At 44.3% G+C, this 26,044-nt stretch overlaps 1 protein-coding gene across 3 annotated transcripts; it reads left to right on the top strand.

The window, feature by feature from the left end:
* Nucleotides 1–9,474: 9,474 nt before the first annotated feature.
* Nucleotides 9,475–25,584, top strand: PARK7 (Parkinsonism associated deglycase). 3 transcript variants are annotated; one of them, XM_061160478.1, is made up of 7 exons: nt 9,475–9,605; nt 10,532–10,694; nt 12,275–12,376; nt 14,208–14,267; nt 15,131–15,200; nt 19,202–19,288; nt 25,204–25,584. In XM_061160478.1, exons 2-7 carry the CDS (start codon nt 10,605–10,607, stop codon nt 25,362–25,364), a joined length of 570 nt encoding a protein of 189 aa, XP_061016461.1. In that variant the 5' UTR covers nt 9,475–9,605; nt 10,532–10,604; the 3' UTR covers nt 25,365–25,584. The 3 variants fall into 3 exon arrangements, with proteins under 3 accessions (XP_061016461.1, XP_061016460.1, XP_061016462.1); XM_061160477.1 differs by having other exon boundaries at nt 9,486–9,639; XM_061160479.1 differs by having other exon boundaries at nt 9,505–9,628.
* The last annotated feature ends 460 nt before the right edge of the window (nt 25,585–26,044 follow it).

Here is a 26,044-nt window from a genome sequence, read left to right as displayed (position 1 = left end):
CCTCATGACAAGGCGAAAGTACAAGCAAGCAAACCTCATAATCACATCACTGCTTTACAAGGCTTTGATCAGGTCATGTCTGTTAGCATTCCATTAGCCAAAGCAAGGCCAAGCCCAAAGTCAAGGGGCTGCAGGTGAAGAGGAAAGAGAAAATATTTCTGAAAAATAATCCAATCTACCCTAAGAAACACTTGAGTTTTGAAAACTGTGTGCAGTGTATTCATTTGGTGAAAATTCACACTAAGGTCCATTTCAGATCCTAATGGTGATGTAGCTAGGAGTGGTAACTCAGATTCTCTCTCTCTTTTACTAAGCATTATCTTGCCATTTTTATTCTGTCACGGTTGTCTCATGCTGCAGCAGGCCACCACGGTTGTCGCCTTACACGTTTGCTATGGACACTGGAACAAAACAGCTTGTTTTCTCTTAGTTTTCCTTCCATCTACCTAAATCCCTCCTTTGTTTTTGAAGCATGTCCTGATCACTTGCCTCTTCTCCCTCTCTGTCTCTCCTATTTCCCACACTACTTCAAAATTAAAAGGGGGCAATATTTGCCTGCCTCCTTTGCAAATAGCCAAAGGTGATGTCATTCAAGAACTCCCCAAACCTTTTCTTCTTAAAATGCAACATGATTGAAGACACTTAAATTTTTTGCATGCATGCAAAAAATAGTGTTGCATTAATAGCATTGCATTAATCTATTCACATTTTTTAAGAAACTAGAAACCACTCTCACCACCACTGTAAGGGTCACATGAAATGTATGGAAGTGTTTTGTAAACAAAGAAAAACAGCCTCTTGCTTCTTGAGAAGATACATGTTTTTAATATTAATTTAATTTTTAATATTAATATTCCATTTAAATTGAAACTAAAAACACTGATGTTTAAAAATCATTTTTGACCTCATATTACTGGTGAGAATGCTAAGTGATTCAACTTGTATGGAGTCAATCAAATGTACTTCCCACTTCTGGAAATTTACCCTCCAGTTATACTTGCACGAGTAGCACCTAAGAATATGATCATTCAATGCAGTGCTTTTGACAGAAAACAATTGGAAATAACCTAAGTGTTGACAGTAGGACACCAGTAAATAAGGGCTTCCCATGTGGCCCAGAGGTAAAGAATCCACCTGCCAATGCAGTAGACTCAAGAGGTGTGGATTCAATCCCTGGGTCGGGAATATCCCCTGGAGAAGGAAATGGCAACCCACTCCTATATTCTTGCCTGGGAAATCCAATGGATAGAGGAGCCTGGGAGGCTACAGTCCATGGGGTCATAAAGAGTCAGCCACAAATGAGCATGCACATGGCAGTAAATAAGATATGGAACATGCCCACCCACAGTGGCATACTATTTTATTCAGGAGAAAAATAAAATGAGGAACTTCTTTTTGATATGGAAAATCTTCCAGGTATTCTTAGTATGGTAGTGGCAGCAGGAAGGGAAGTATATAACAAAATAGTCTGCTACATTTCTATGAGAAAGGAAAACAATAGTATTTGTATTTGCTTGTGCATGCATAAAGAAACACTGGAAGTATGCCCAAGAAACTAAGAACGTAGTTACCTAGAAGGTGGGAATGGAATTGGATGGGGACCCAGCTAGTTCTATGGAATCATTATCATTTTGGATTTTGAAACTAGTAAACGTATCACTAATCAAAGACTTCTAAAAACATAATTTGAGATTGTTGACCTTAAAAAAATAAGACATTCAAAGGAAAGTCAACATTTATTAGATTTTAGAATGAAATTGGGGAGGGCTGTGGTGGTTTTTTTCATTGGCTGCAATTATGGGCAGCTTGTTGCTGTGTCAGAAGGAAATTTTCTTTCTTTCCCCGAGCCTGTGAGGTGCAGTGAGTGATATGTGTATTAGGCCCTCCCTTCATGGTTTCTGCACTCCACTCTGATTTAGGTTTCTTTTGTGCATTTTCACAAGATTAGAATTTCAAGAACTTAATTAATCAAGCATGGACATACATCAATTTATTGCATTTAATTGTGCTTCACGGACATTTCATTTTTACAAATGGAACGTTTGTGGCAACCCTGCATCAAGCAAGCCTACCAGTGCTATTTTCCCAACGACATTTGCTCCCTTTGTGTCTCTGGGGTACACTTTGGTAATTCTCCCAGAACTAGAAGTGGAGCCTGAAGATGACTCAGTTGCTGCAATCTCATGATAAAACTTTATCTTCAGGAGACGAGATGTAACTTTTTACTGATGAACAAAGTAAGTGATTTCTTGAGTGGGAATCTACTCCTGGTGAAGATACTGTGAAACTGAAATGACGACAAAGGATTTATAATATGACATAAGCTTAGCAGACAAAGCAGTAGCGGGGTTTGAGAGAATTCCCATTTTAAAAAAGCTTTACTGTGGGCAAAATTTTACCAAATAGTATTGCGTGATAGAAGGTCTCCTTTCTGTAAGGCGAGTGCAGAGAAAAAGAGAGCGAGCAGGGTATTCAGGCAAGAAAAGAGAAATTTATTAGAGGGAAATCAGAGGGTGACTGGTCCTTGAGGAGAACCAGCGTCCTCCCTTTCTGATGGGGTCTTTCTTATACCCCACCAATGAAAAATTTTCTGAAGGGATGGTTAATTTTAGCCTGTAGTTGAGTCCTGTGATCATAGTTGGAGGTCTGGAATTTGGTGGTCTTGCAGCTTTGAGAAGAGAGGTGCCAGTGAGAAAAAAGAATGTCATTTGGGCAATTTGGTCAGTCTCAAGGATCACTGTGATTTTATTCTTTATTTGAAAGGTCTACATAATGAGCCATGTTAACAATGAGGCTCCCCCTGCCGCCCCCTCCCCCACCCCCGCAATGTGGGCCTTATTACTTCAGGAAAGAGCCAATTGACCCAGCAAATTTTATTAAGAAATTGCTACAGCCACCCCCAACCTTCAGCAAGCATTGCCCTATACTGTCAGCAGTCATCAATATCCCAGGTTCCACCACCAAAACCTTTTCATCAGGAAAAAGATAGGACTCACTAGCTCAGTTGATGGCTAGCATTTTTTAGGAATATTTTTTAAATAAAGCATATACTTTATTAAGACATAATCCTATTGCATACTTAATAGGCTACATATAATTTTTATTATGCACTGCTGCTGCTGCTGCTGCTAAGTCACTTCAGTCGTGTCCAACTCTGTGTGACCCCATAGATGGCAGCCCACCAGACTCCCCCGTCCCTGGGATTCTCCAGGCAAGAACACTGACTGGAGTGGGTTGCCATTTCCTTCTCCAATGCATGAAAGTGAAAAGTGAAAGTGAAGTCGCTCAGTCGTGCCCGACTCTTCGCAGCCCCATGGACTGCAGCCTACCAGGCTCCTCTGCCCATGGGATTTTTTTCCAGGTAAGAGTACTGGAGTGGGGTGCCATTGCCTTCTCCATCATTATGCACTAGAAAAACAAACCAAAAAAAAAAAAAAAACCACCAAAACTGTGGTCTGAAAGCCAATCTAGTGTCCCTGACTTCTGTGTTCAGCCCCTATTCTAATCCTGTGGGTGAAGCATTAAACTCTATTAAAAATACTATTTTGAGAACAAAATACACATGAAATTAGCTGAAGGAGGAAACAGACAGAACAAGCTCCATCTTGAAAGCAGGACTCCATCTTGGGCCGGACTGTGAACTTTGAGCTATATGCCCAGTATCTATGGAAACGAAGTACCAACTGGAAAACCAGGCCCCTTGGATGGAAGAGCCCCAGGGCTCGTACCTAGACTCTCTGTTGCCTAAAAGAATACCCTAATTATCTGTGTAACTGAATAGAATCACAAATTCTATTATGTTTATTGGGGTATGACCACAGGCCTATTGATAATTGTCCACTATTAGCTACCTAGGCTTAAGGTATATGAATCACGGATAAACTTTGATTGTATCTTTCTTTTCCTTTGTTCAGACTAGTTTCAGAGAATTTGGGGAGGTGGGTCTGGGCACGTACACTTAGGGTATGTAAGATTTTCAGAAAAACTGGTCAGGGTCCTTGGCTAAGAGGAGACTCTTTCTTGGGCCCACCAGTGTAATAAACTGCACTCCACTATCTACATTGTCCTTCTGAGTGAGTTTGTTTCCCAGAACGTGTGGCTACAACATTTGGTGCATTGGCCGGGAAACTCCTCACTTTGAGGAGACAAGTCACATTTGGGGCTACTCCGAGGCCTTGCGGCTCGAATCTTCTGGGGGGGGGGGGAGGGAAGGCACCTCGCCCTTCTGGAAGGATTCTGCTTCTCAATGTCCAGACCTTTCATGTTATCAGGTAGTGGATGGCAGCAGGGGAACTGAGCGCTCAGGTGATGAGGAACCCACCCGGTAGGGTGGAAGAGGGGGCCTGATCACCCCCCTGGGAGGGATTAGAAGGGGCACAGACCCACAGGAGCCTGGAATAGGCAGGTGGCAATGATTGCTTGATACACAGGTTGATGAGCGTGTTAGGGCTTAGGAAGGAACTTTGTGAAGCTCATTTAGGAGGTGGTGTCCACGTCGTCTTGGGGAAAATTATTACCAAGCAATTGCCAGGGGATTTTTAGGAGAAGAAACTTGGTTTTTGTGTGCTCATATTCTGCCCTCCCTAAGGAGGTGTCCCATCTGCTATGAAATTCTTGACCCCCTTGGAATTGTCAGGCTAGAAGGAGGGGGATACATAAGTGAGTACGAATTGGCTTTTCCAGACACGGCCTTGGACATGGGATATTTAACCCATCTGTTTTTTCATCCGCACCTGATCAAGCCCACCAAGGCAGAATGGACTTTAAAAGTTAAGGGAGAAACAGTCTTGGACCACGTGGTGTTCTGGTTCGGTTGTGCTGACCAACAGGTGAAGACACGCCAATCCCCCTTCTCCCTCTGGGATCTGGTAGGTAAGGCTCTTCTCACCCCAATTAGGAAGGAGGCAGAATGGCAATTTAAGTGTCATTGAGTGGAAATATCAGAAGTACATAGGGTACTGAGAACTTCATAGACAGAACAAAAAGGAAAAGTAGAAGAAGGTCCAAGAAGATAAGCAAGATGGGGGGAAGTGAATCTAAGGCAACTGTATCGGAGTGCATGATTAAAAATATAAGGAAGGGATTTGGAGGAGATTATGGGGTGAAGATGAAGCCTAACCACCTCCACATACTCTGTGAGGTCAAATGGCCCCCTGTGGGAGTAGGATGGCCACCAGAGAACAGCATGAACTTAAAAATAGTGGAAGCAGTCTATACAGTAGTCACAGGAGAACCAGGACACCTGGGTCACTATACATAAATGACTCATGGTTAGGGTTAGCTCAAGACCCTCCTACTTGGACAAGGTTATATCGGGTGACTATTTTACAAGGTCTCAAGAGGGGAGCCCGAAAAGCTATGAGTATCGCAAAACCCTCTGAAGTGATTCAAAGGGAAAGCGAATCACCTTCTGAGTTCTGCGAAAGACTGTGCGAGGCCAATAGACTTTATACGCCAATAGACCCAGCCAGAGGCTGCTGGGTCTCAGATGGTGATAAATGCAGCCTTTGTGTCTCTAACCTACCCTGAAAATGTCAGATGGGGGGGACACCAAGTGACTCATGAATTTTTATACATCCCTGAATGCCCCAGTACCTTTGTTAGGAAGAGACTTGCTGTCTAAATTGGGGACACTTGCTATCTAAATTGACCTTTCCCCCCACGAAAGACCCACTGTTCGAGTGGACTCAACCACCTATTTACTGTTCCTCTCAGGAACCCCTCAAGATGAATGGAGGTTGCACAATCTCCCGGCAAGGAAACCTGACGGGCTAAACAGTCAAGAGAGAGAGTTAACTCAACAATTTCCTGAGGTCTGGGCGGAAGACCACCCCCCTCCCCCCAGGCTTGCAAAAACAAGTCCCACTGTTAATAGAACTCAAACCCGGTACAATTATGTCGGCACCCGCCTTGGGCCTGCCAGAACTTGCTAAGCCATTTACTCTTTACGAGACTGAAAAGGACAAGGTGGCTACGGGAGTGTTGTCCCAGATTCCGGGGACATGGGACAGATCGGTTACTTATCTCTAATCAGCTGGACAACGTTGCCACTGGGTGGCTGGGATGCTTATGGGCAGTTGCTGCAGTTGCCTTACTGGTCCGGGAGCCAACCAAGCTGACTTTGAGCCAAGATTTGTTCTTAAAAGTCCCACATGAGGTCAACACTCTCCTGCGAGGGGACCCCCATAAATGGCTGTCAACATCCTGGATTACTCAATACCAGGGACTGTTATGTGAGGACCCCCATGTTACTACTGAGCCTTGTCAGGCCCTGAATCTGGCCACTCTCTTTCTTGTGGGAGAGGTGGGCTCTCACATGATTGCAAGGAAATATGCCAGACTGGGTCCTGTACACCAATGGCACCAGCCTGGTGAAACAAGGACAACAAATGTAGGGCTATGCAGTAGTCATGGGAGAAACCATCGTTGAGGCTAGCTCTCTGCCATCACACTGGTCTGTTCAACAGGCTGAACTATATGCTCTAATCCAGGCCCTCCAGCTGTCAAAAGATAACAAGACAAACATTTACACAGACTCCAGGTATGCTTTTGCCACACTACAGGGCTCTGTATAAGGAGAGAGACCTTTCACTACCTTGACAGCGAGTGAAAAAGATATTAAACATAAGGAAGAAATTAAGACCCTTTTAGATGCTGCCTGGGAACCAGAAAGGGTTGCAGTCATACACTGCTGAGGATGTCAAAAAGAGAATATCCCCCCGGGCTCAGGGAACAGACTAGCAGATAAGACCGCTAAACAACCAGCCGAGGGCTTAGGGGTGACAAGTGAAGCCCCTATTAAAGCTCTCATATTGGCGGAGCTACCTTAGCTAACACTGGACTCTCCAAAATACCCTGAAGCCCAAAACCAACTAGCCAAAGCGGAAGGAGCCATCAAGACTGAAAAGGGATGGCGGGAATCGCCAAGTGGCAAATTATTGGTACCAGAGGAGCTGGCACCCACTCTGGTAAGCCAGACACACCAAGCGACCCATCTAGGCCATGAAAAACTGGAAGAGCTAATTTGAAAATATTTCTTGGTTCCCCACCTCTCTTCCCTATGCAGGACAAAAATCTCAGAACTGCACTGCCTGCTCACAGGTCAATGCTGCCTCTCAGCCCAGACAGAAACTTCCAGGGATTCAGGTAAAAGACCTTTGAACACCTGGAAGTGGACTTCACTGAAATGAAACCTCACTGACACTACCATTACCTGCTGGTCATAGTATGTATGTTCTCGGAATGGATAGAAGCTTTTCCTACCTGGATTGAAAGAGCATCAAAAGTGGCCTCGTGCCTGCTTAGGGAGATAGTTCCCAGATTTGGATTTCCTACCAGCATTGGATCGGACAATGGCCCGGCTTTCGTAGCTGATTTAGTATAACAAGTAAGCAAAACTTTAAACATCAAGTGGAAATTACATACAGCATACAGGCCCCAGAGTTCTGGGATGGTGGAAGGAACCAACCGGCCACTTAAAGAGACACTCTCCAAGTGGATCCTAGAGACTGACTGCTCCTGGGGGGACTTGTTTCCGATGACTCTGCTCAGACTCAGGATGACCCCTCGGTCCCATGGCTCTTCTCCACACAAAATTGCGTATGGGAGGCCCCCTCCCATAATAAAACAGTGTCAACAAATTTGCCTCAGGTAAGGGGAGATGAGATTTCACAGCAGATGGAACAACTGGGTGAGGTAATAAATCAGGTACTGTTTGTACAAGAATGGGTGCCTTTCCCCCTTGGGGAACAGATTCACGAATTTGTGCCCGGGGATCAGGTGTGGTCAAGGACTGGAAACACGACTCCTTGGCCCCACATTGGAAGGGTCCATATACTGTTGTTCTAACCAGCCCGACTGCAGTTAAAGCTGCAGGTGTCACTCCCGGGATCCACACATGAGGGTGAAGAGAGCATACCATGCAGACCTGGAGGATGCCGAATGGACTACACAGAAGGACCCCACTGATCCCCGTGAAACCAAGATCATCTCAAAGAAGAAAAAGAGATGAAGCTCTACAATCAACTGCTGCTACAAGGACTTGCTGGTATCATCTTGAGACTAACCATAGTTTCAGTATAAACAGGGACCTGTGCTATAATCAAAGTTGAATGTGCGTATATATTCCTGATTTATCTGGCTATATATCAGCCACCCTAGATGACATGAAAGCTCTGGTAAAAGTTATGTCTGATGATAATCTTCCTGTTTGGACTTTGGTCCTATCTTGGGTGAAGGGTGATTGGTGGAAAACTATATTTACCATTGTTATAGTTGCCTTGATAGTTCTGCTTTGTGGACCCTTTATTTTACAACATATTACGAACTTTGTAACCCAAAGGTTGATGTCGTTCTCCCAAATTGAAGGTCGGAGAGTCAGGGTGCAATATATCCCTATGAATGATGCTCATACTATGAGTTAAGAGCATCAGGAGTGGGGAATGAAGGAGAAAAAGAGACAGGCTTCATCTTGAAAGCAGGACTCCATCTTGGGCCGGACTGTGGACTTTGAGCTATATGCCCAGTATGTATGGAAATGACATACCAACTGGAAAACCAGGCCCCCTGGATGAATGAGCCCCAGGGCTCATACCTAGACTCTCTGTTGCCTAAACGAATACCCTAATTATCTGTGTAACCGAATAGAATCATAAATTCTATTAAGCTTATTGGGGTATGACCACAGACCTATTAATAATTGTCCACTGTTAACTACCTAGGCTTAAGGCATATGAATCACGGGTTAACTTTGATTGTATCTTTCTTTTCCTTTGTTCAGACTAGTTTCAGGGAATTTGGGGAGGTGAGTCTGGGCACGTACACTTAGGGTATATAAGGTTTTCAGAAAAAACTGGTCAGGATCCTTGGCTAAGAAGAGACTCTTCCTTGGACCCGCCAGTGTAATAAACTGCACTCCACTATCTGCATTGTCCTTCTGAGTGAGTTTGTTTCCCAGACTGCGTGGCTAAAACATAGCCACTAGCCAAATCAGTCACAGACGAACTGGGGGGACCTTAAAGAGTCATAACAGAGCAGAGGTGACTAGACAACGCGCGCCAAAAAACAGAACCATGCAAAGAGAACCCTGAAGGCACAAAGGAAGTATGAAGGAACTATTTTATTTTGTGAAAATGCGGGTTTAAAGCAAGCCTAAGCAGCTCTCCCGACGAGCACAGGGGAAAACTTGCAGCATGAAAAACGGGTTAAGTTCAGCGTGCGCTGGGGGCACGCTGGGCCGTCCATCAGATGCGGGAGATTTCGGGAGAATGCGTGAGTTTAGAGGATTCCGCTTTCGCTTGTTGTTCCAAATGGAATCAAGCCTAGGCGTACAGTCTAGACGCAGAAAGGCAAGAGGTACCGCAGATTCCCCTAGGTGAGTTCGCCCGGATATGACATCACGTGAGGCGAGCTACGTGTGTCTGCGCAATGCGGGGCTAAGGAGCCAGGCAGGGCGGCGCGCGCCTGCGCAGTGCGGGGCTGAAGGGCCAAGCCTGACGGCGCGCGTGCGTGCGGGCGTGCGCGCGTGCGCGCTTGCGTGCGTCCTGGTTTAGTGCGGTACCGGCCCAGTGGTCACCGGTGCAGACGTGCTGACGGAACGGGCCGAGGTTGGCCGTCTGTGGGAAAAGAGGCGCGGTTCAGGTTTGGGCCATAGGGAGCGCGGCTCGAGCTTAGGCCGTGGGAGCGCGGGCCGCCCGCTGTACCCCTAGAGGGTCCCCGAACCGGGGCGGACCCGGCCGGCGTCTAGCCGCGTCTGAGGAGGGGGCGGTCTCCCAGGGTTCGCAGAGGGCGCCGTTCGCTCGCCAGCGTAGTAGCAACGCTGAAGCTTCTAGAATTTGCGTGCATAACATCGCACCAGCCTGCAGCTAGTTAATCTTGTGTTTGTTAACATCGTTTACTAAAATCTGTGTTGCATGGGAAACAAAGTGCGGAAAAATAGGCTAAAAGCGATTAAGACCCCGGCATGGCGGCCGTCGTTTACAACGAGAGAGCTAAGTGCGAAGAATCTTATCAGGATTGAGTGTAGCGTGGGGGAATTACCATTTTTCTCCGTTATTTTTTTTGTAAAGCGTGTTCAAATATGTAACACTGTTAACCGCCCCCGAAAATTTAGTGCAGTTACTGGAACTAAAAAATAAAATCCCCTCCAGAAATCTCAGGGGGTATTTCTAAAGACAGTATTTCTTTTATCCATTGGGTTTAGTCGTTTTTCTGTGAAATAGTACTTGAAAAAAGGCAGCTTTGTATTCCCCTCTCCCTGAATTGTGTGAAATGAAAGGCCTATGTGCTTATGTCTTAGAAAGCTTCATTTACAATATATTAGAAATTAGATTTTTATAAACGTGATGAAATCTGAACAGTAACCAATATGTTGGCAATCTTGCTGTGATGTCATCTCAAAAAACAGGAACTGAAATTGTTTAAGTCAATATTAACCAAGAATGCTGTTTTATTGTGTTTTGCCTATCAAAATCTTTTCCCTGGGAAGCACTTGGTTACTCTGCTTAAAAGTGTTCCTTAATCTGGTTTTTAGGTCTTCTACGGTTGCAGTGAAAGTTTCTTGAAAATCTTGTTTTGATTGAGTCTTTAATAAATATAACATAAAAATGGCTTCAAAAAGAGCTCTGGTCATCCTGGCTAAAGGAGCAGAGGAAATGGAGACGGTGATCCCTGTAGATGTCATGAGACGAGCTGGAGTAAGTCCCTCAAAGTTTTTTAGCCCTCCTCCGTTTGAAAGCATTTTTGGATTCTTATAAGTGATTTTGGATAGAGTAGAGTTGAATGCACTTTCTGAAATATTTCAAACATACGCAATGGTACAGAGGCTATGTAATAATTACCTGTTTATCTGCCACATTTAATATTATTAATGTTTTACTATATTTCTTTCAGACCTGTTTCTTGAAGACAAATGCTTAAAAGGAATAAACATTGCAAAGCTCTCTTTGTTTATTTACCTAATTCAGTTCCCTTTCTGGCCCCAGAAATAACTGCTCTCCTCACAGTGATGTGAATTCAGCCCATGCATGTCTAAAGTAACATTAGACTGTGGTTCTCACTCTGCATGTCTGCATTATAAACCTTTATACACCCACATAACCATAGTGAATGCTTAAGTATCCTTTACTGAGTGGTGGATACCATTCTAAGCACTTTTACTAGTTTTTAAAATGTTAAAATCACCTTAAGAGTTACTGCCATCCTCTTGTTACAGTTGAAGAAACAGGCGGAGAAGCAATCAACCAGTGAATCAGATATTTAAATAAGTGAAGTAATCACATTGTAGTAAAGAATGTAGATACAGTTTATTTAAAGTTGCTGCTTAGTATTGCACTATGGGAATACGCCCAGTCTCCATTCCTCTAGTGCATTGTTTTACAGCATTATAGTGCTGTAATACTTTTTTTTTTTTTTTGTCCTGGTTTTATTGAGATATAATTAACAAACAGCACTGTGTAAGGTGTACAGCATACTTAAATATATCATGAAATGATGACCACAATAAGGTTAGTGAATATCTGTCATCTCGTGTCAATACAAAATAAAGCTGTAGAAAAAAAAATTTTTTTTTCTATGATGACAACTCTTAGGAATTACTCTTAAAAACTTTTGCATATTACATACAACAGTATTAATTGTCCCTATCCCGTTGTACATTAATTTCTAATGCTTATTTATCTTATAGCTGAACATTTGTAATATTCTTGTGCAGATTTTTCTTGTTTAAAGATATGAAAGTTTTTCTAGGCTCTGAGCTTAAAAGGAATTGCTACTTGCATATATGATGTTACTAGATTTTGTCAAATGACTCTCCAAAGTACTAATATGTGGGCCCACCAGCAGTGAGGAAAATTCCTGTTGTTCTCAGTATTGTCAACTTTGTGAATTTTTGCAGGGCAGTGGAGTAGTATTTCATCGTCTTAACTTGCATTTCTACCTTATGAAAATACCAGGAGGGTTACAGGGCAACAGCAACTTTGCAAGGTGTTTTATAGATAGGATAATCATATGATTTATCTCGCAGACAAGAACACTTGTGGAAGAAAGGAGGCTAAGCAGATGGGGTACTGGGACAGCATCTTTAATTCATACTCTTAAGCAAACTGGGACAGACCTAGTGGTTAAGTATATTTAGCCAACTTAATAGCCTAAAGTCAGCGTGGTTTTGTTGCAGTATTTCCTGCCAGGTTATTTTAAAACACAGGCCAGCTGTGAAATGTTACTCTAAATTTATGTTTCAGTGTTCTTAAATATCATGATGACGTCTTCCTCTTAGATTAAGGTCACCGTTGCAGGTCTGGCTGGAAAAGACCCGGTACAGTGTAGCCGAGATGTTGTCATTTGTCCTGATGCCAGTCTGGAAGATGCAAAAAAAGAGGTTTGTTCTCTAGACTTGGAATCGTTCCTTCCTACCGTTTCTTTATCAGTTTCTTGAACTCTCTCTGAGCTACATCTAAAACTGTCATTAGCACAGACTTATTTTAAGAAAGTTACTTTGCTTAGAGGTCTTCAGGACTAAATTAAGCCCTGGGGAGTGGAGAACTTTGCCTTTTTCCACTCTGTATCCTCAGAACCTGGCAGGTCCCTGATATCTCTTGTGCTTGGTGTGGGTGGATGGGCAGGACACTGGCATTAGTGTTCTGGCTCATACGGGCAGCCTTGCCTCCTTCTGTAACTACATTACTTAGTATGAGAGTCACCTGCACATTTCCCATTCATTTCTTACCCTTTATTCGAAAGCTGCTTCTTATCTTTTCTTTATCAGTGACACAGACGTGGGGTTGTGTGATTCATTTTACACGGAACAACTCATACTTGATTCGTGGTTGGATTAAAGGAGGAGTGAGTTCTCCTTAAATTGTGTCACCTTTTCAGTATCTTCAGAATTGAGGTTCTTCCTTTTGTGGGGGACCAACACTTTTGGGAATCCGTCAAGAGCTGTGGTCCCTTTCCTCAGAAGCATGCCTGCCCACACGTACCAGACACTTAAGCCTGTGCTTTCACAGGGCTCAGGCTTCAGGGGCCAGCGTGACAGAAGTGTGGGGCACACCCTCTTAGAGCAGGGATGGGGCAAATCACCACCCATGACAGCTTTTCTGTGCTATGAGGAGCCTGGGAGTAGAATTCCCCATACCTGGCTCTCCTCAAAAGCGTAGGAAAATGTATTCCTCTCTGATAAATTCACATATCTCAGTGCTAGATTGTGAAGTATAAGAATGTTGATATTTTGTAGAAGTTGTTGAATCTCTAAATAGCAGATTAAAAATGAGAGAGTAGCAATACGTGTTTCTTGCCTGTTCTTTTTTGTCCTGTAGGGTCTGTCTGGGTGTTCTAGAATAGTGGTTACGTTTTGTGTCTGTTTATTGTTCAGTTTCTAAATGGAGTGAAATAAATTTTCATACTTGACAGATTTTAAGTTTTGCTTGGCTTTGAAACAACATAGGACATTTCATAGTCTTTAAAAGTAACTAAATAGTATATGTTGGAGTAAAAATGTACCAGATTTTCATTTTATTATTTACTTAATGACTAAATTTTTTAAAGCTTTTTTAACATTTGAAGATACTGTATTAAATCAATTTCTATTTCATAATTTAAGCAAGTTTGAAATCATTAGATTTCTAGGGTGTTTTGGTATCTGAGATAATAAAATACTGTGTCATTTTTTTAATACCTGAAGTTCCATTTTACTTAAGGTTAAAACATTCTTTTGTGTCTTTTAAAGTTTTTTTTTTTTTTATTACTGTGTACATTCTTGTTGAAAAATATCCCATACAGTGTAGACAAACACAAAGTCACGTGTTATTATTAATGTCCCTTTCTCATTCTTCCCTTCCATGCTCCCTGCATCAGTGGGCAGTTTCCTTTGTCCATGAGTATCTATACTGTACATGTGAGTGTGGGTATGTGTGTGTGTAGACACACACATATGCATTCACATACATTTATTCTTTTTATAAGAGTGAGATCATGCTACACCTGCAATTCTGCAGCACAGACATCATTTCGTGTTACTAGTATATGGAGGTTTTCTGCATTGTTGGCTAGTTACAGTATTCCATTATAGAGAGAAACCTTGATTTATTTAACTTTCTCTATGAACAATATTTTTGCTGTGACCATATTTAACATATGAATGTGTTACTGTTTAATACACATTTCAAATAAAACATTTTCACTTTCTTTTCTTATTTTTTAAACTGTTACAGGGACCTTACGATGTGGTGGTTCTGCCAGGAGGTAACCTGGGTGCACAGAATTTATCTGAGGTAAAGTGTGTAAAGAGAGTATTTCAACATCTTGTATTCTGTTGTCTTTGTTATTAAAATATTTCAGGAAGAAGGCTGTGACTAGAATAGGAAAAGATGAACAAAACGGTGTTCTAGCTTAATTAAAAAAAAAAGTCATTTCTAATAACATTTACTGTAGAAGTAAGCAGAATTGGTGGAACAGGTGAATAGAGTCCAAATGTAAGATTACTTTTTTCCCCCCTAAACAGCAACAGAATGATTTATTTTGTGCTTGTGAAGGGTTAAGCATTGAAAGGTAAGAGGTTGGCTGTCTACTCAGCCATTGGAGTAAGGGAGATTGCAGGAGCCTAGAGCTGCCAGCTTGAATGAAAAACGGTATAAAGGAAGCCACTGCTTCTTCATTCTGTTATGTGAAGCATCAGCCTGCAGGAGGGAAGAGAGAAGGAGGTGAGAGGGGCACGGACTTCATGAGACAGAAACTCATGAACCAACCAGGTCAAGTCAGACATTTGGGACCTTGGGGCGCGCTCCTTACTTTGCTGTCTGAAAAAAAGAAACCCAAGCAGCACCTTTCCTCTTTTCTGTATCCCCAGAGTACAAGATGGCAAAGGTTAGCATGCCCAAGGGAAATAGCTTTTCTCATCTCATCTTTAAACATCTTTAAGGAGAGGTTACCCTTTTCTATATAAACGTTGTGGTTGGGTTTAAGCCTGTAGAAACACTGAATTTGGTAGTTTTCGTATTGATGATTTAGCAATATTGTTGAAAAACAGTCAGATGGAAGATCTTGTGGTTAAGGTAAAACCAGATTCTACTGAAGTTTCTAGCCGAGATTGGCTGCGGCTTAATAACAATTTGATGTACTTTGGTTCTTTGACTAGTCCGCTGCTGTGAAGGAGATACTGAAGGAACAAGAGAAGAGGAAGGGCCTCATCGCTGCCATCTGTGCAGGTAACCTCAGGCCGGCCCCTGTCCAAGTGTGTCTTCAGCTTGCTTCAAAAAACACACGACAGGGTTGTCTTTGAGTACAAGATTGTGTTCCCAGTACTTCTTCCCCTTCCTAAAGCATGAAGGGCTTCTCGTCGGTGTGTTTAGTTGGGGGCGTGAGGTTGGTATCATGTCAGAAGTGACTGCAGTTCCTCCGTTTCCTGCCTCTCCCTGCCTTTTGTGTACCTTCTGTGGAACCTGTTGTTTTCTGTGTTTGATGGACCTGGAGGAAAGCAAGGCCCCTCTGGAATTGAGTAAACAGTTGTTATAGCCAGTCCCATTGCCAGAGAGGACTTCTGCCAGCACAAGGTTAGCAAGAATCAGGCCAGCGTTAACAATCACAGATCTGCCCTGAGCTTGCCCCGGGGGCTTCCCACCTGGTCCGCAGTGTTGAGCTCCAAGTCTGAGGTACTGTATATTCTCTGCCACATGATTTAGAGTAAAGGTGGTGTGCTTTGCTGGGGTCCTCACATCTTTGAAACCTAGTAATATCAGTCCTTTGATTTTTGATACCATTTTAAAGTCCATTCTTTTTGCCCTAATATGAGATGATATTTCTCCATCTTCCATTTTTTTCATAGTGTAATATTGGCAGGTGCCTTCCTTATTCATGGGTCTTCATTAAATGTTTTATCAAGAGAGCAGATAAGCAAATGAATGGATGGTTAGACAAAATGACGTGCTATTTTGTTCAATATGGTAGACTTTTTAAAAGAGATCATAGTCATAGGCTGGGGGTCTGGGGACTGTGCCTTAGAGCAGTGGTTCTCACAGTCTTTCCAGAGGGTTTGCAAGGGCAGAGCAGATGTGCTCACACATTATTTGCCTTTTTGCTTTTAATTCTCATCAGAGAATGACAATGGCATCATTCAGGCATGGCTTGCTGCTAAGTGTTCTTAGCTCATAAACCTTTCAAGTTTTAATTTCTGGGACTCTCAAGAGTCTTCTCCAACATCATAGTTGAAAAGCATCAGTTCTTCAGGCCTCAGCTTTCTTCATGATCCAACTCTCACATCCATATAGACTACTGGAAAAACCATAGCTTTGACTAGATGGACCTCTGTCAGCAAAGTAATGTCTGTGCTTTTTAATATGCTGTCTAGGTTGGTCATAGCTTTTCTTCTAGAGAGCTCTTCAGGAAAATTAGAGATACCAAGGGAACATTTCATGCAAAGATGGCCATAATAAAGGACAAAAATGGTATGGACCTAACAGAAGCAGAAGATACTAAGAAGGAGGAGGACATAGGTGCTATTAGTTGTATAAGGACTTAGTCCAGTCCACCCTCACCCCACCCCACCCCACATGCTGACCCCTCACCTCTGCCGCATTCTTAGTGCTTAGACCAAAGGAAGAAAGGAAGCATTTGTATTGGGTTCCCCCCCTTAGGATTGCTGAAAGTAAAAAATCGCATGTCAGTTTGTCATTTTGTGTCACTAAGGTAGCAGAATCATGAGCTGCTTCCAGTTCCCAGTGTTGTGCTGAGGCAGGATTGACTCCCAGGCTCTTAAGATGTGCAGCCCTTGTCATCATTTACATCCACGCTGTAAATGGCGCTAGCAACATGTCATCTGGTTGAATATCTGCTGGGTGCTACAGAAGACCGGAGAAGCATGATCGTGTGTTGAGGAGAGATGCGAATGAGCAATGGCAGAGATTGGGATGTTTCAATCAGCAGATGAGAACAAAGATGAGGCTTAGATGTTACACTTAGGGGTTGGGAACGGTTTACTGAACTGAAGGAATGTTAACCCCTAATAATGAGTGAGAGCGAGAGAAAGAACCTGGAAGGGAGGCTTACTGGAGAAAATAAAATGAGACTAGGGGAGAGGGGGGAGGCGTGAGGGGTATGGAAGCTAGTTGGCAGGTGCTGGGCTCCAGGTACAGGCTCAAGCTCTGGGACACCTGGAGAGGCTAGGACCCTTTCCATAAATAACCACATGGTGGCGCTGTTGACTTCCCCTCTGGTCCTCCCAAGGTGATTCTGTCCACTGTGCCCTCTGCTTCCAGCTCAGAGCTGGACCCCTATATATTTATTTATTTATTTATTTATATATATATGTATATAATTTATTTACTTTTGACTGTATGCTGGGTCTTCATTGCTGTACAGCGTTTTCTCTAGTTGAAGAGAGCAGGGACTACTCTTGGTTGTGGCGCACAGGCTTCTTATTGCGGTGGCTTCTCTTGTGGAGCACAGGCCCTGGGCTTCAGTAGTTGCAGCACGTGGGCTCAATAGTTGTGGTTCTCGGGCTCTAGAGCACAGGCTCAGTAGTTGTGCACTGACTCAGCTGCTCTGTGGCATGTGGGATCTTCCCAGAATGGGGATTGAACCTGTGCCTTCTGAAGTGGCAGGCGGAGTCCTTACCCCTGAGCCACCAGGGAAGCCCCCAACTAGGATTCTCACGCCCCAGAAAGCCATAATTTTGAGTTTACCATACATTTATTGACATCATTATAGGCAACTGTTTTATCACCTGGAGGGAGCAGCCTAAAAATTTCTAACTCACCGTATCACCACTGTCCTCAAGTATGACCCATCATCTCTTGAAATTTGCTCTAAAATGTACTGGAGGAAATGATTGTTTATTAAAATCTTACAAAATAAGAAAGATAATGAATCCATTCAAATAAAATTGAGTGATAATTATGACAGACTTAAAATTTGCTTCCAAACACAGCTCTTTTGTACAGATACAAGTAAGGAGGGAGGAGACATCAGGCGTGTTTAAGAGGCTTGTGATGTAAGGTATAAATGAGGACTTGGTCTGAAACTGACACCTGATGTTAGACCGACAGCTTGTGTAATTAGGTGATATTGTTTGATCTTCCTGTTAGTAGCTGCTAAGATCTTGAGTCGACCATAGGTCTGTTATGTAACTACATTTTCCTTGGACCTGTGTTGAAAAATGAAAGGTCAAAAGAGCAAGTGCTTGGGTTTGCTGGAGCTGAAGTGCGCGAGTCTGTCTTGGGACCTTGGCTGCAGTGCCCTAACCATTTAGAAGGTCACAGTGTTCTTCTGAAGTTTTTCTAGGTTTGACATGAGGCGTTAGAAAGTTTCTCTTTGTTGTTGTTGTTTTTTTTTTTTTTTTTTTTGACTTAGAGAAAAAAGATAGAGGGACTCCTTTTTTAAAAAAATAGATTTAAAATAACAAAAGGTAAGAAATCTTTCTGATTTTAGTCTCTATTTGAGAACTGTTACAAAATGATTATCAATAAAGTTGACCACTCATTAACGTCTCAAGTTGGCACCTGCATTTTTTTTTTTAAACCTTTGTTTTAAGAGAGACAGTGTAGAGGACCACAGTGGGCATTTGTGCTGTACTTCTCTCATCAGTGCGTGGTTGTAAGAAAGAAACGCCAGCGCCTCTGTGTCTCAGCCATGTAGGCATTTCATGGGTATCTCCTCTGGGGCTGGGAAAATGTCCCATTCAATTTAATATATTCATTTAATATATGCCACCTGATATATTTGGGTAGATGGGTGAGTGCTGATCTTTCATTTTCAAGTAGAAAAGTAAAATTAGTCCATGAAATAGCAGTCAAGCCCAGAGATTCAGAGCATGCTGGTTGCCTTTAATGTATAACTAAGTCTTCCATTTGCGAAGAGGCAAGACGTTTAACCCTTGGTGGTCTCCCATTCTTTGTACCCCTGTTAGACTTGCAGCCTGTTCCTTGATGGGGCATGGTTTGTTTATCTCTTTGCTCCTTAGGTATAAAGGTAAATCTTTCTGATTAAGTGGTTATTGAGGTGTTTTGAGTTTGTACATTTTTGCCACACGTGTTCTGCAGATGGTTGATTATAAACATACTTTACCTGTCATACTAGTAAGTGTTTAGTTTCAGAATCCTAAGTATATTTTTAGGTAAGAGCCCCTTGATTCAAAGAATGTTCTTGTTGCTGCGGTTTTTAAAACATGGGTTTTTCTGTGCACACACTTAAATCTCTTTATTCATCTTTTTAGGTCCTACAGCTCTGCTGGCTCATGAAATAGGTTTTGGAAGCAAAGTTACAACACACCCACTTGCTAAAGACAAAATGATGAATGGAAGTAAGTACACGCTTATATTCTAACGTGCAGAAAGACCTACTCAGAAAGCTGTGCTGTGGCATTGTCTCCCACTTGGAATACGTTTTGTACATAGGGGTTATCTGTGGGTTGGGGTGTGATGTGTTCCTCACTTTTTTGCAAGTGTTTTAATGACAAAGACCAGCTAACGGGGTGGGTCTTTGTGTGTAGGTTGCCTAACGGGGTACAGGGGCTGAGCCAAAGGCCAGCTGGGTTCCTCGTGGTCACAGATTGAAGTGGTTGCAAGATGCCAGTTTAACTAGTTTACTAAATACTTTGCCAGCAGCCTGAGGATAAAATTTAAACCTTGGTGGCAATTTCAGAGGGTGCCCTTTTGCCCACAGTCCAGAGTGAAATGGACATTGCTCCCTTCCTGCAGAGGAGGCCTGCTCCTTCATTGGCAGGTTCCTTTGTAAATATTAACATCAGCCAGACATTTAACTTTTGTACATTTATCTTTATAAAAACAATTTTCTATCTTGGTAAAAGAAAAAAACAAAAAACAAGCAGTACAGAAAGGAATGAAGTAAAAGTAAATGATTCCCTTCTCTGACCTCCCTACCCCCTTTCTACTTTTCAGAGGTAACTTCTGTTAGGTTTCCTGTGTAACTCTAGAATTTTCTTTGCACATACTCATTATCCTTTGTAGTTTAATGTTTTTACTCAAATGAGAGCTAGTAAATATGTTCTGCAGCTTGCTTTTCAAACCTAACATTATACCTTTCTTCTCCCCTAACTTATCATTTCTCTAATGTTACTTGGTACTTGGAGGTTATGTTTTAAAAACACATGTCATTGTCTCTGCCCTCCAGGAGTTAATAGCTTGCAGAGACACGTGCACCAAATTTAAAAATACATCAAATTTCAAGTTATGAGGCAGTGTGTAGTTAGCGGCACAGCAGGGTCACTGTGCTCCTGGGTGTGCAGCTGTGTCGTGATGGACGCTGCCTCAGAAACAGTGCTGCTCGGCGTGTGGTTCAGAGCGCCGGCCAGGCAGTGTCTTCCTCTGCCACTTGTGCCTGGCGTGCATGTCGAAGGGAGCAGAAACCGAAACCAGTGTAGAGAAAGGGACGTCACACTGGTGCGGATATGTACAAGGGAATCAGAAATTCCCCCTTGGAAACCATGAGTGGCTCAGCTGGCATTCAACCAGTGGGGAGACTTGGTGACCAGCTCCGTTTGTAAAACACCCACTAACCAGCAGCCAATGGCTACATCAAAAGACTGATAATATCAAGAGCAGATTTGAAAATAGCTGTGCTATTTTCTCACTGTATCAGATACATTTTCTCACCGTATCAGTTCTGCTCTGGACTTACTCTGAACTAAAAGTAGGGCAATTCATGTTCTTTCTTCGTTCATCCTTTCATAGCAAAGTAAAGTGATGCATTTTTCATTTTACTGCCTCGTAAAACAACACCTTATTTTTTAAAGGAGTGTTAGGTTCACAGCAAAATTAAGCAAAGAGTACAGAGTTTCCATAAACCCTCTGTGCCCCCATCCCCACCTCCCTCCCCATCCGCTTCCTTTCCCACACAAGACGGTACCTTTGTAACAGTCGATGAACCCACACTGACACGTCATCACCACCCAAAGTCCATAGTTTACCTTAGGGTTCACTCTTGGTGTTGGACATTCTGCATATTCTTAGATTTGATCCAAGGTAGTATGTTTTTTTGAAAAATCTATAGTTTTATTTTAGTTGATAGGTACTAAATTGTCAATAAAACCGTCGATGTGAAAATTGATTTTTTTTTTTTTTTTTAGGCTCTGACTTTTGGGCATTTTTTAACGTAAGGGTTTAGTTTACTTTGAGCAAATGGTGGGATTTTGGAGGGTCAGAAAGAGCAGAATCAGGCTTCCATTAGCAGTAACAACTTGTGAGAAGGAAGAAGCGAGTGGAACGTGTTCCCCGTTATCTGCTCGTGTATCTTTGTGGCTCTTTCCTCATAACACCTCAGGAAGACGAGGCTGATCAGAAATAGAAGAATATGAGATTGTTGACTCTTGGGCACTTACAGGGTACATTCACATGTGTTTTCTTGAACCTGGCAGCCCCGGTACCCAGTAAGGCACGTATGGGCTTCACCGACGAGGAAACAGGCCGCTTGCCTGAGTCGGTCTGGAACTGGGGCCCTGTTTCTGTCCACATGAGGCCCACACACACTGAGGTCACCAGGTGTTGGGTTCAGTCAGCAAGACCTCTTGTAAGAAAAAAACATTTGCAGTGTCTGCATTCTGAGAAGTGGAGCTGTAATCACTTCCTGGGTGAGGAGGCGCTTCTGCTTGTCCTCATCGTGAACTTCAAATTAAGAGCAGTGTGACCTTTTTTTACTCACATAAGCCATCCAGTCTGAAGGACAGAGTGTTTCCATTTCTCAGCTTTAAAATAAAGAAGGGGTGACTTCAAATTTTTGTTCGGTTCTCGTTTCTGTGGTTTACTGAGCGGCTGGATGCTCCCAGGGACGAGCAGGGACTCCGGAGCAGGTGACTCCCATGAGGCTCCAGCCCCACCCCTCCCTGCCCCCAAGGGCTGGTCCCGTAACCTCACTGGGCCTCAGTTTCCCCATCTGTCACCTGAGGAGGACCGTAGGTAGCCCCTGCCTCTCGGGGCTGTTGACAGGCTCTGTGAGTCAATGTGCGTGACACCTGGACGTCTGTGGGTTACTGAAGCTGTGTCAAAGGGCCCACCAGTCAATGCCTGGCTCTGCCTGGCTCTGGGCTGAGTGCTGGGGATGCAGAGCAGACAGACTGCTATCACCAGGGCTCAACTTGTTGGGTTGGCATCATGCCCATTTTACAGAAGAGAAAGACAGGGAGGTCAGACGGCTGTTAAATAGCAGACTGAGGTTTGAATCTGGCAGACTGACACCTGAGCTGATGTGCTTAGGGGTCAGTGGCTTTTCCTGGAAGGGCTGGATAGTAATGATCTAGGGCTGTCTGGGCCACCGCGTCTCTGGGGCTCCCAGACCACAGAGGTGAGGGTGTGCAGGTGAAAGTGGCTGTTGATTACTACCCTGTGGCCCCTAGCCTCCCCCTTGCTTCGTCTCTGGGCTTTGAGAGAGGCTTTGGGGTGTTTGCTTTAAGTTAAAAAGGAATGAACACCTCCTGCAGGTTGACCAGGAATGGACTGGTGTGCAGGTGTCGTTTTTCTCCATCTTCACCGCTAGGTGAAAGTAGTCTGTAAGCAGACCTTTAGCTCTTGGCTGAGATTTTTGAGAAGAACCGGAATTTTTAAACATTTGTAACCAGTGTAAGCTGTATTTGTAGTATTTTACCAACAAAGAGGTTGTTACCTGAATCATTCAGAGCCGTGCCTTCACTGTCTGTGTCTCAGTGTCCATCTCGCCTCCGGGTTCTCTACTTCAGTACTTGGGATGATCTCTAACCAACAGTAAATGATGTTAGCTTAGGTGAACCTCTCCTCTGCAGACCAGGGATCCCCTTTTTTTCTGTAGAAGGGTAACTGCGAGTGCTCACGGACTGTCATCAATTGTTTCACTGGGTGACTTGATTTGTGATGAGGAGAGGAAGCCCTGAAGCAGGGCAGTGGTGTTCATCCCTGGGAAAGGACAGGCACTTTGGAACATGGTCTCTAAAGCTTGCTGGTGCAGCAGGAGCATCTTGCTCAGGTGTGCTCTTCTGTGTGAGCATCAAACAAGCATTTCCTGAGCTCTACTTTGGGCTCCAGGGACAGAAAAGGGGACAAGATCAAGCCATGTTCTTAGGGCTTCTCAGATGGGGAGGGGGTAGAGGTTGTGTGGTGCTGCAGGCCCGACTCTGCCTGCAGGGACCAGATGTGGCAGGATTGCACAGAGGACCCTTGTGGGCTTTTGACCCCGGCCCTGAATCTGTTTGTCCTTCAGGGCCTATGTCATTGAGCAGTGTCATCATGCAGCCAGGTGGCCGGGAGTCCTCATTGGTGTCTCCCCATGTCCAGTTCCTCCCAAGGGTCTTGGCATTTTATCTTTAAGACACACCCCGGACCTCCATGGCCTCTGTCCTGTCCAGGTCACTGTTTACTCCCAGTGGGTTCTTCTTCGTCTCCCCTCTGCTGCTTTCTGCCCTGTCTTTGTGCACAGGCTGGGTCCCAGGGCTTGTGTACCATGATGTGGAGTTGAGGGTCACTTCAAGTTGCCAGAGAAAGTGGCAAAGGCTTCTCATGGGGGGCACCTGCGTGTGCTGTGGTTTGTACTGTGGAACGTGCCTTGTTTGGTGGCACTGAGAGTGGAGGGAAAGGCAGGAGGAAGGGGGACTGCATGCAGAGGCCCTGCATTGAGGCAGCAGGCAGGGAATGTTCATTCACTCTTTCCTTCACCTGATACTTGGGAGCACCTCCCTGGTGCCATTAGCATTCTAGACTGGACGGGTAGGTGAGGGCTCAGCATTTCACAGACCAGAGGTAAACAGGAGCCAAACGGTTTCCTGGGTGCTGGGAGGGTGCATGATAGAGTGACCTGGGGGTCCTGGTGAGAGAGGGGTCCATGCTGAATTCAAAGGTCCATGCTTAGTTGCTGAGGGGAGCTTTCTGGGCAGAGGGAGCAGCCGGGGCAGCTCCTCCAGGGCTGAGAGGACCCCAGTGCCCTCTGTAGCAGAGCTGCAAGCTTCAGGTGGGAGAGTGGGCCCTGGGGCGCTGCAGGATCAAGGGGCCAGGCCATGTGGGGTGCTGCTGCATGGGAGGAGTTTGGGCCTGGTGCTTGTGCAGTGGGAGGATTTGGTGACTGTCTGATGTGGAATGTGAGGGTGGGGGGTGGTTCAGGGAATCCCAGCTTTGAGCCCTCAGATCTCCTTGGAGGTGGTAGTGTTTACTTCATGCAAATATAGGAGCAGCCTGTTTCTTACTACATTTGCAAAGATACAGCCAGCTGTGGCCTCCGAAAGCAGGCAGTGCCTGATGAGAAAGTAGGTTTCTCCCCACTTGCACCTCTCTCTCCCTACCCCTGACACATTGTGCGTGGTTTCTGCTTGTTTGCTTTGGAGGCAGCAGAAAGTGTGCATCACCCAGGGAGTCTGTATATTACAGGTCATTTCTACCTTCAGCTCTGGTTCCCCTACATCCCCCTTCCTCCAGCATTTTATAGGGAAGGAAAAATAATTTTCCCTTGTATCCTTCTGAGTTCTTAGTTGAGACCCTTGTTACAGAAGACAGGTTGACTGGAGAAGAACAAAGTTTATTAACATGTATACTTTATGTTTGGGCTTCCCAGGTGGCGCTAGTGGTAAAGAATCTGCCTGCCAATGCAGGAGACCTCACTGGGGGCTGTGGAGGCTACTGCGGAGGCCTGGCAGGCTGCAGGCCATGGGGTCGCAGAGTCAGACACAGCTAAGCAACTGAGCACTGTAACTCGTGTTTACATGGAAGAGCCCCAGGGGAAAATGAGTAACTCCCTGAGATGGTTTAGAATTCTGGCTTAAATTGCATCTTAATAGGGAAAGGGGAGACAGGCCTCTCAGGGGAAGGTAATTGGGTTTTTGGAAAGATGAAAGGGCCCTTTGAAGAGTAGATGGGAGGAATGATAGTTTATGACAAGGTTTGTCTGGGTGTAGTATCAGCTCCTGGTTTTCTGTTCTGATTGATAAAACTTCTGGGAGGGGATTTCTGATAGCTGAGTTCCTTTTGGACAGTCAGTGTTTAGGCAGGAAAGGGGATTCAGAGAAACCCTCTCCCTTTCTGTCCTGCTGTGCTCTGAGAGCTGGGGGTGCCTAATGGAGTTATGAGTGACTGGCTACAGTGTTGGTGTTGTGAGCTTTTGCTTTTTTTTTAAATCTTGGCTTGTTTGTATTTTCATTTTTGTGAGACAGTAGTGTGCAGTAAGGGAATGGAAGTGTCGAGTGGTGTTCATGGCTGTCCTGCATAGCCCACAAGGACGTAACCCTTCTTTGTTTTTATTTCCCAGGTCATTACAGCTACTCCGAGAACCGTGTGGAGAAAGACGGCCTGATCCTCACCAGCCGGGGGCCAGGAACCAGCTTCGAGTTTGCTCTGAAGATCGTCGAGGTGCTGGTCGGCAAGGAGGTGGCCGACCAAGTGAAGGCCCCGCTGGTTCTTAAAGATTAAAGTGGAGAGGCTTGATGATGGGTCAGAGAGACAGGCCATTTGTAATCCAGCCTCATTGTGTTCACTTTTAAAAGGGGGGCAGTCATTGTGCAGAGTAGCCATCTTCCTCACTCCCTCCCTGTCCATTTGTGGCTCTGAAATGACAGCTATGGAGAGATTGCATTGTATCCTCCCATTTCTGAGCCTTGATTGCAGAATAAACAGGGCATTTAGCAAACTACCAACTGTTCCTTCTTTTCTCCCTGGTCTCTGTTTCCTTGTGTGAAACCAAGTGGTATCAGCTTTGTCTGCAGCTTTTAACTATTGTTCAGTTGTGTCCAACTTTTTGCAACCTCATGGACTGTAGCCAACCTGGCTCCTCTGCCCATGGAATTCTCCAGGCAAGAATACTGGAGTGGGTTGCCATGCCCTCCTCCAGGGGATCTTCCTGACCCAGGGATCGAACTCCAGTCTCCTCCATTGCAGGCAGGTTCTTCACCATCTGAACCATCAGCAAAACTGGTAGCTCGTAACTATTGATCCAGCTGCTGAAATAACTGAACAGGGGACATGGTTCACACAGCAAGGTGAAAACACATAAAACAGATGAAAGAGGCTTGTGACTTCTCTCCGATTCATTAACTGTATCCCTAATGTGCTATTAAAAATACCAACGCTGTTGGCTTACTGGTGAATTTTTG

This window comes from Dama dama, chromosome 14 (genome assembly GCF_033118175.1).
Source record: "Dama dama isolate Ldn47 chromosome 14, ASM3311817v1, whole genome shotgun sequence".
Classification (NCBI taxonomy): Eukaryota; Metazoa; Chordata; class Mammalia; order Artiodactyla; family Cervidae; genus Dama; species Dama dama.
Note: the sequence above shows the minus strand (reverse complement) of the source record. Positions and strands in the feature narration are given on the sequence as shown.

Bases quoted from the DNA above. Each gene is read 5' to 3' on its own strand.
- PARK7 (XM_061160478.1), top strand. From the start codon at position 10,605: ATGGCTTCAAAAAGAGCTCTGGTCATCCTGGCTAAAGGAGCAGAGGAA. The intron at 15,201-19,201 runs GTAACCTCAGGC...TCATCTTTTTAG, and splicing joins CATCGCTGCCATCTGTGCAG to GTCCTACAGCTCTGCTGGCT. The intron at 19,289-25,203 runs GTAAGTACACGC...TTTATTTCCCAG, and splicing joins AGACAAAATGATGAATGGAA to GTCATTACAGCTACTCCGAG.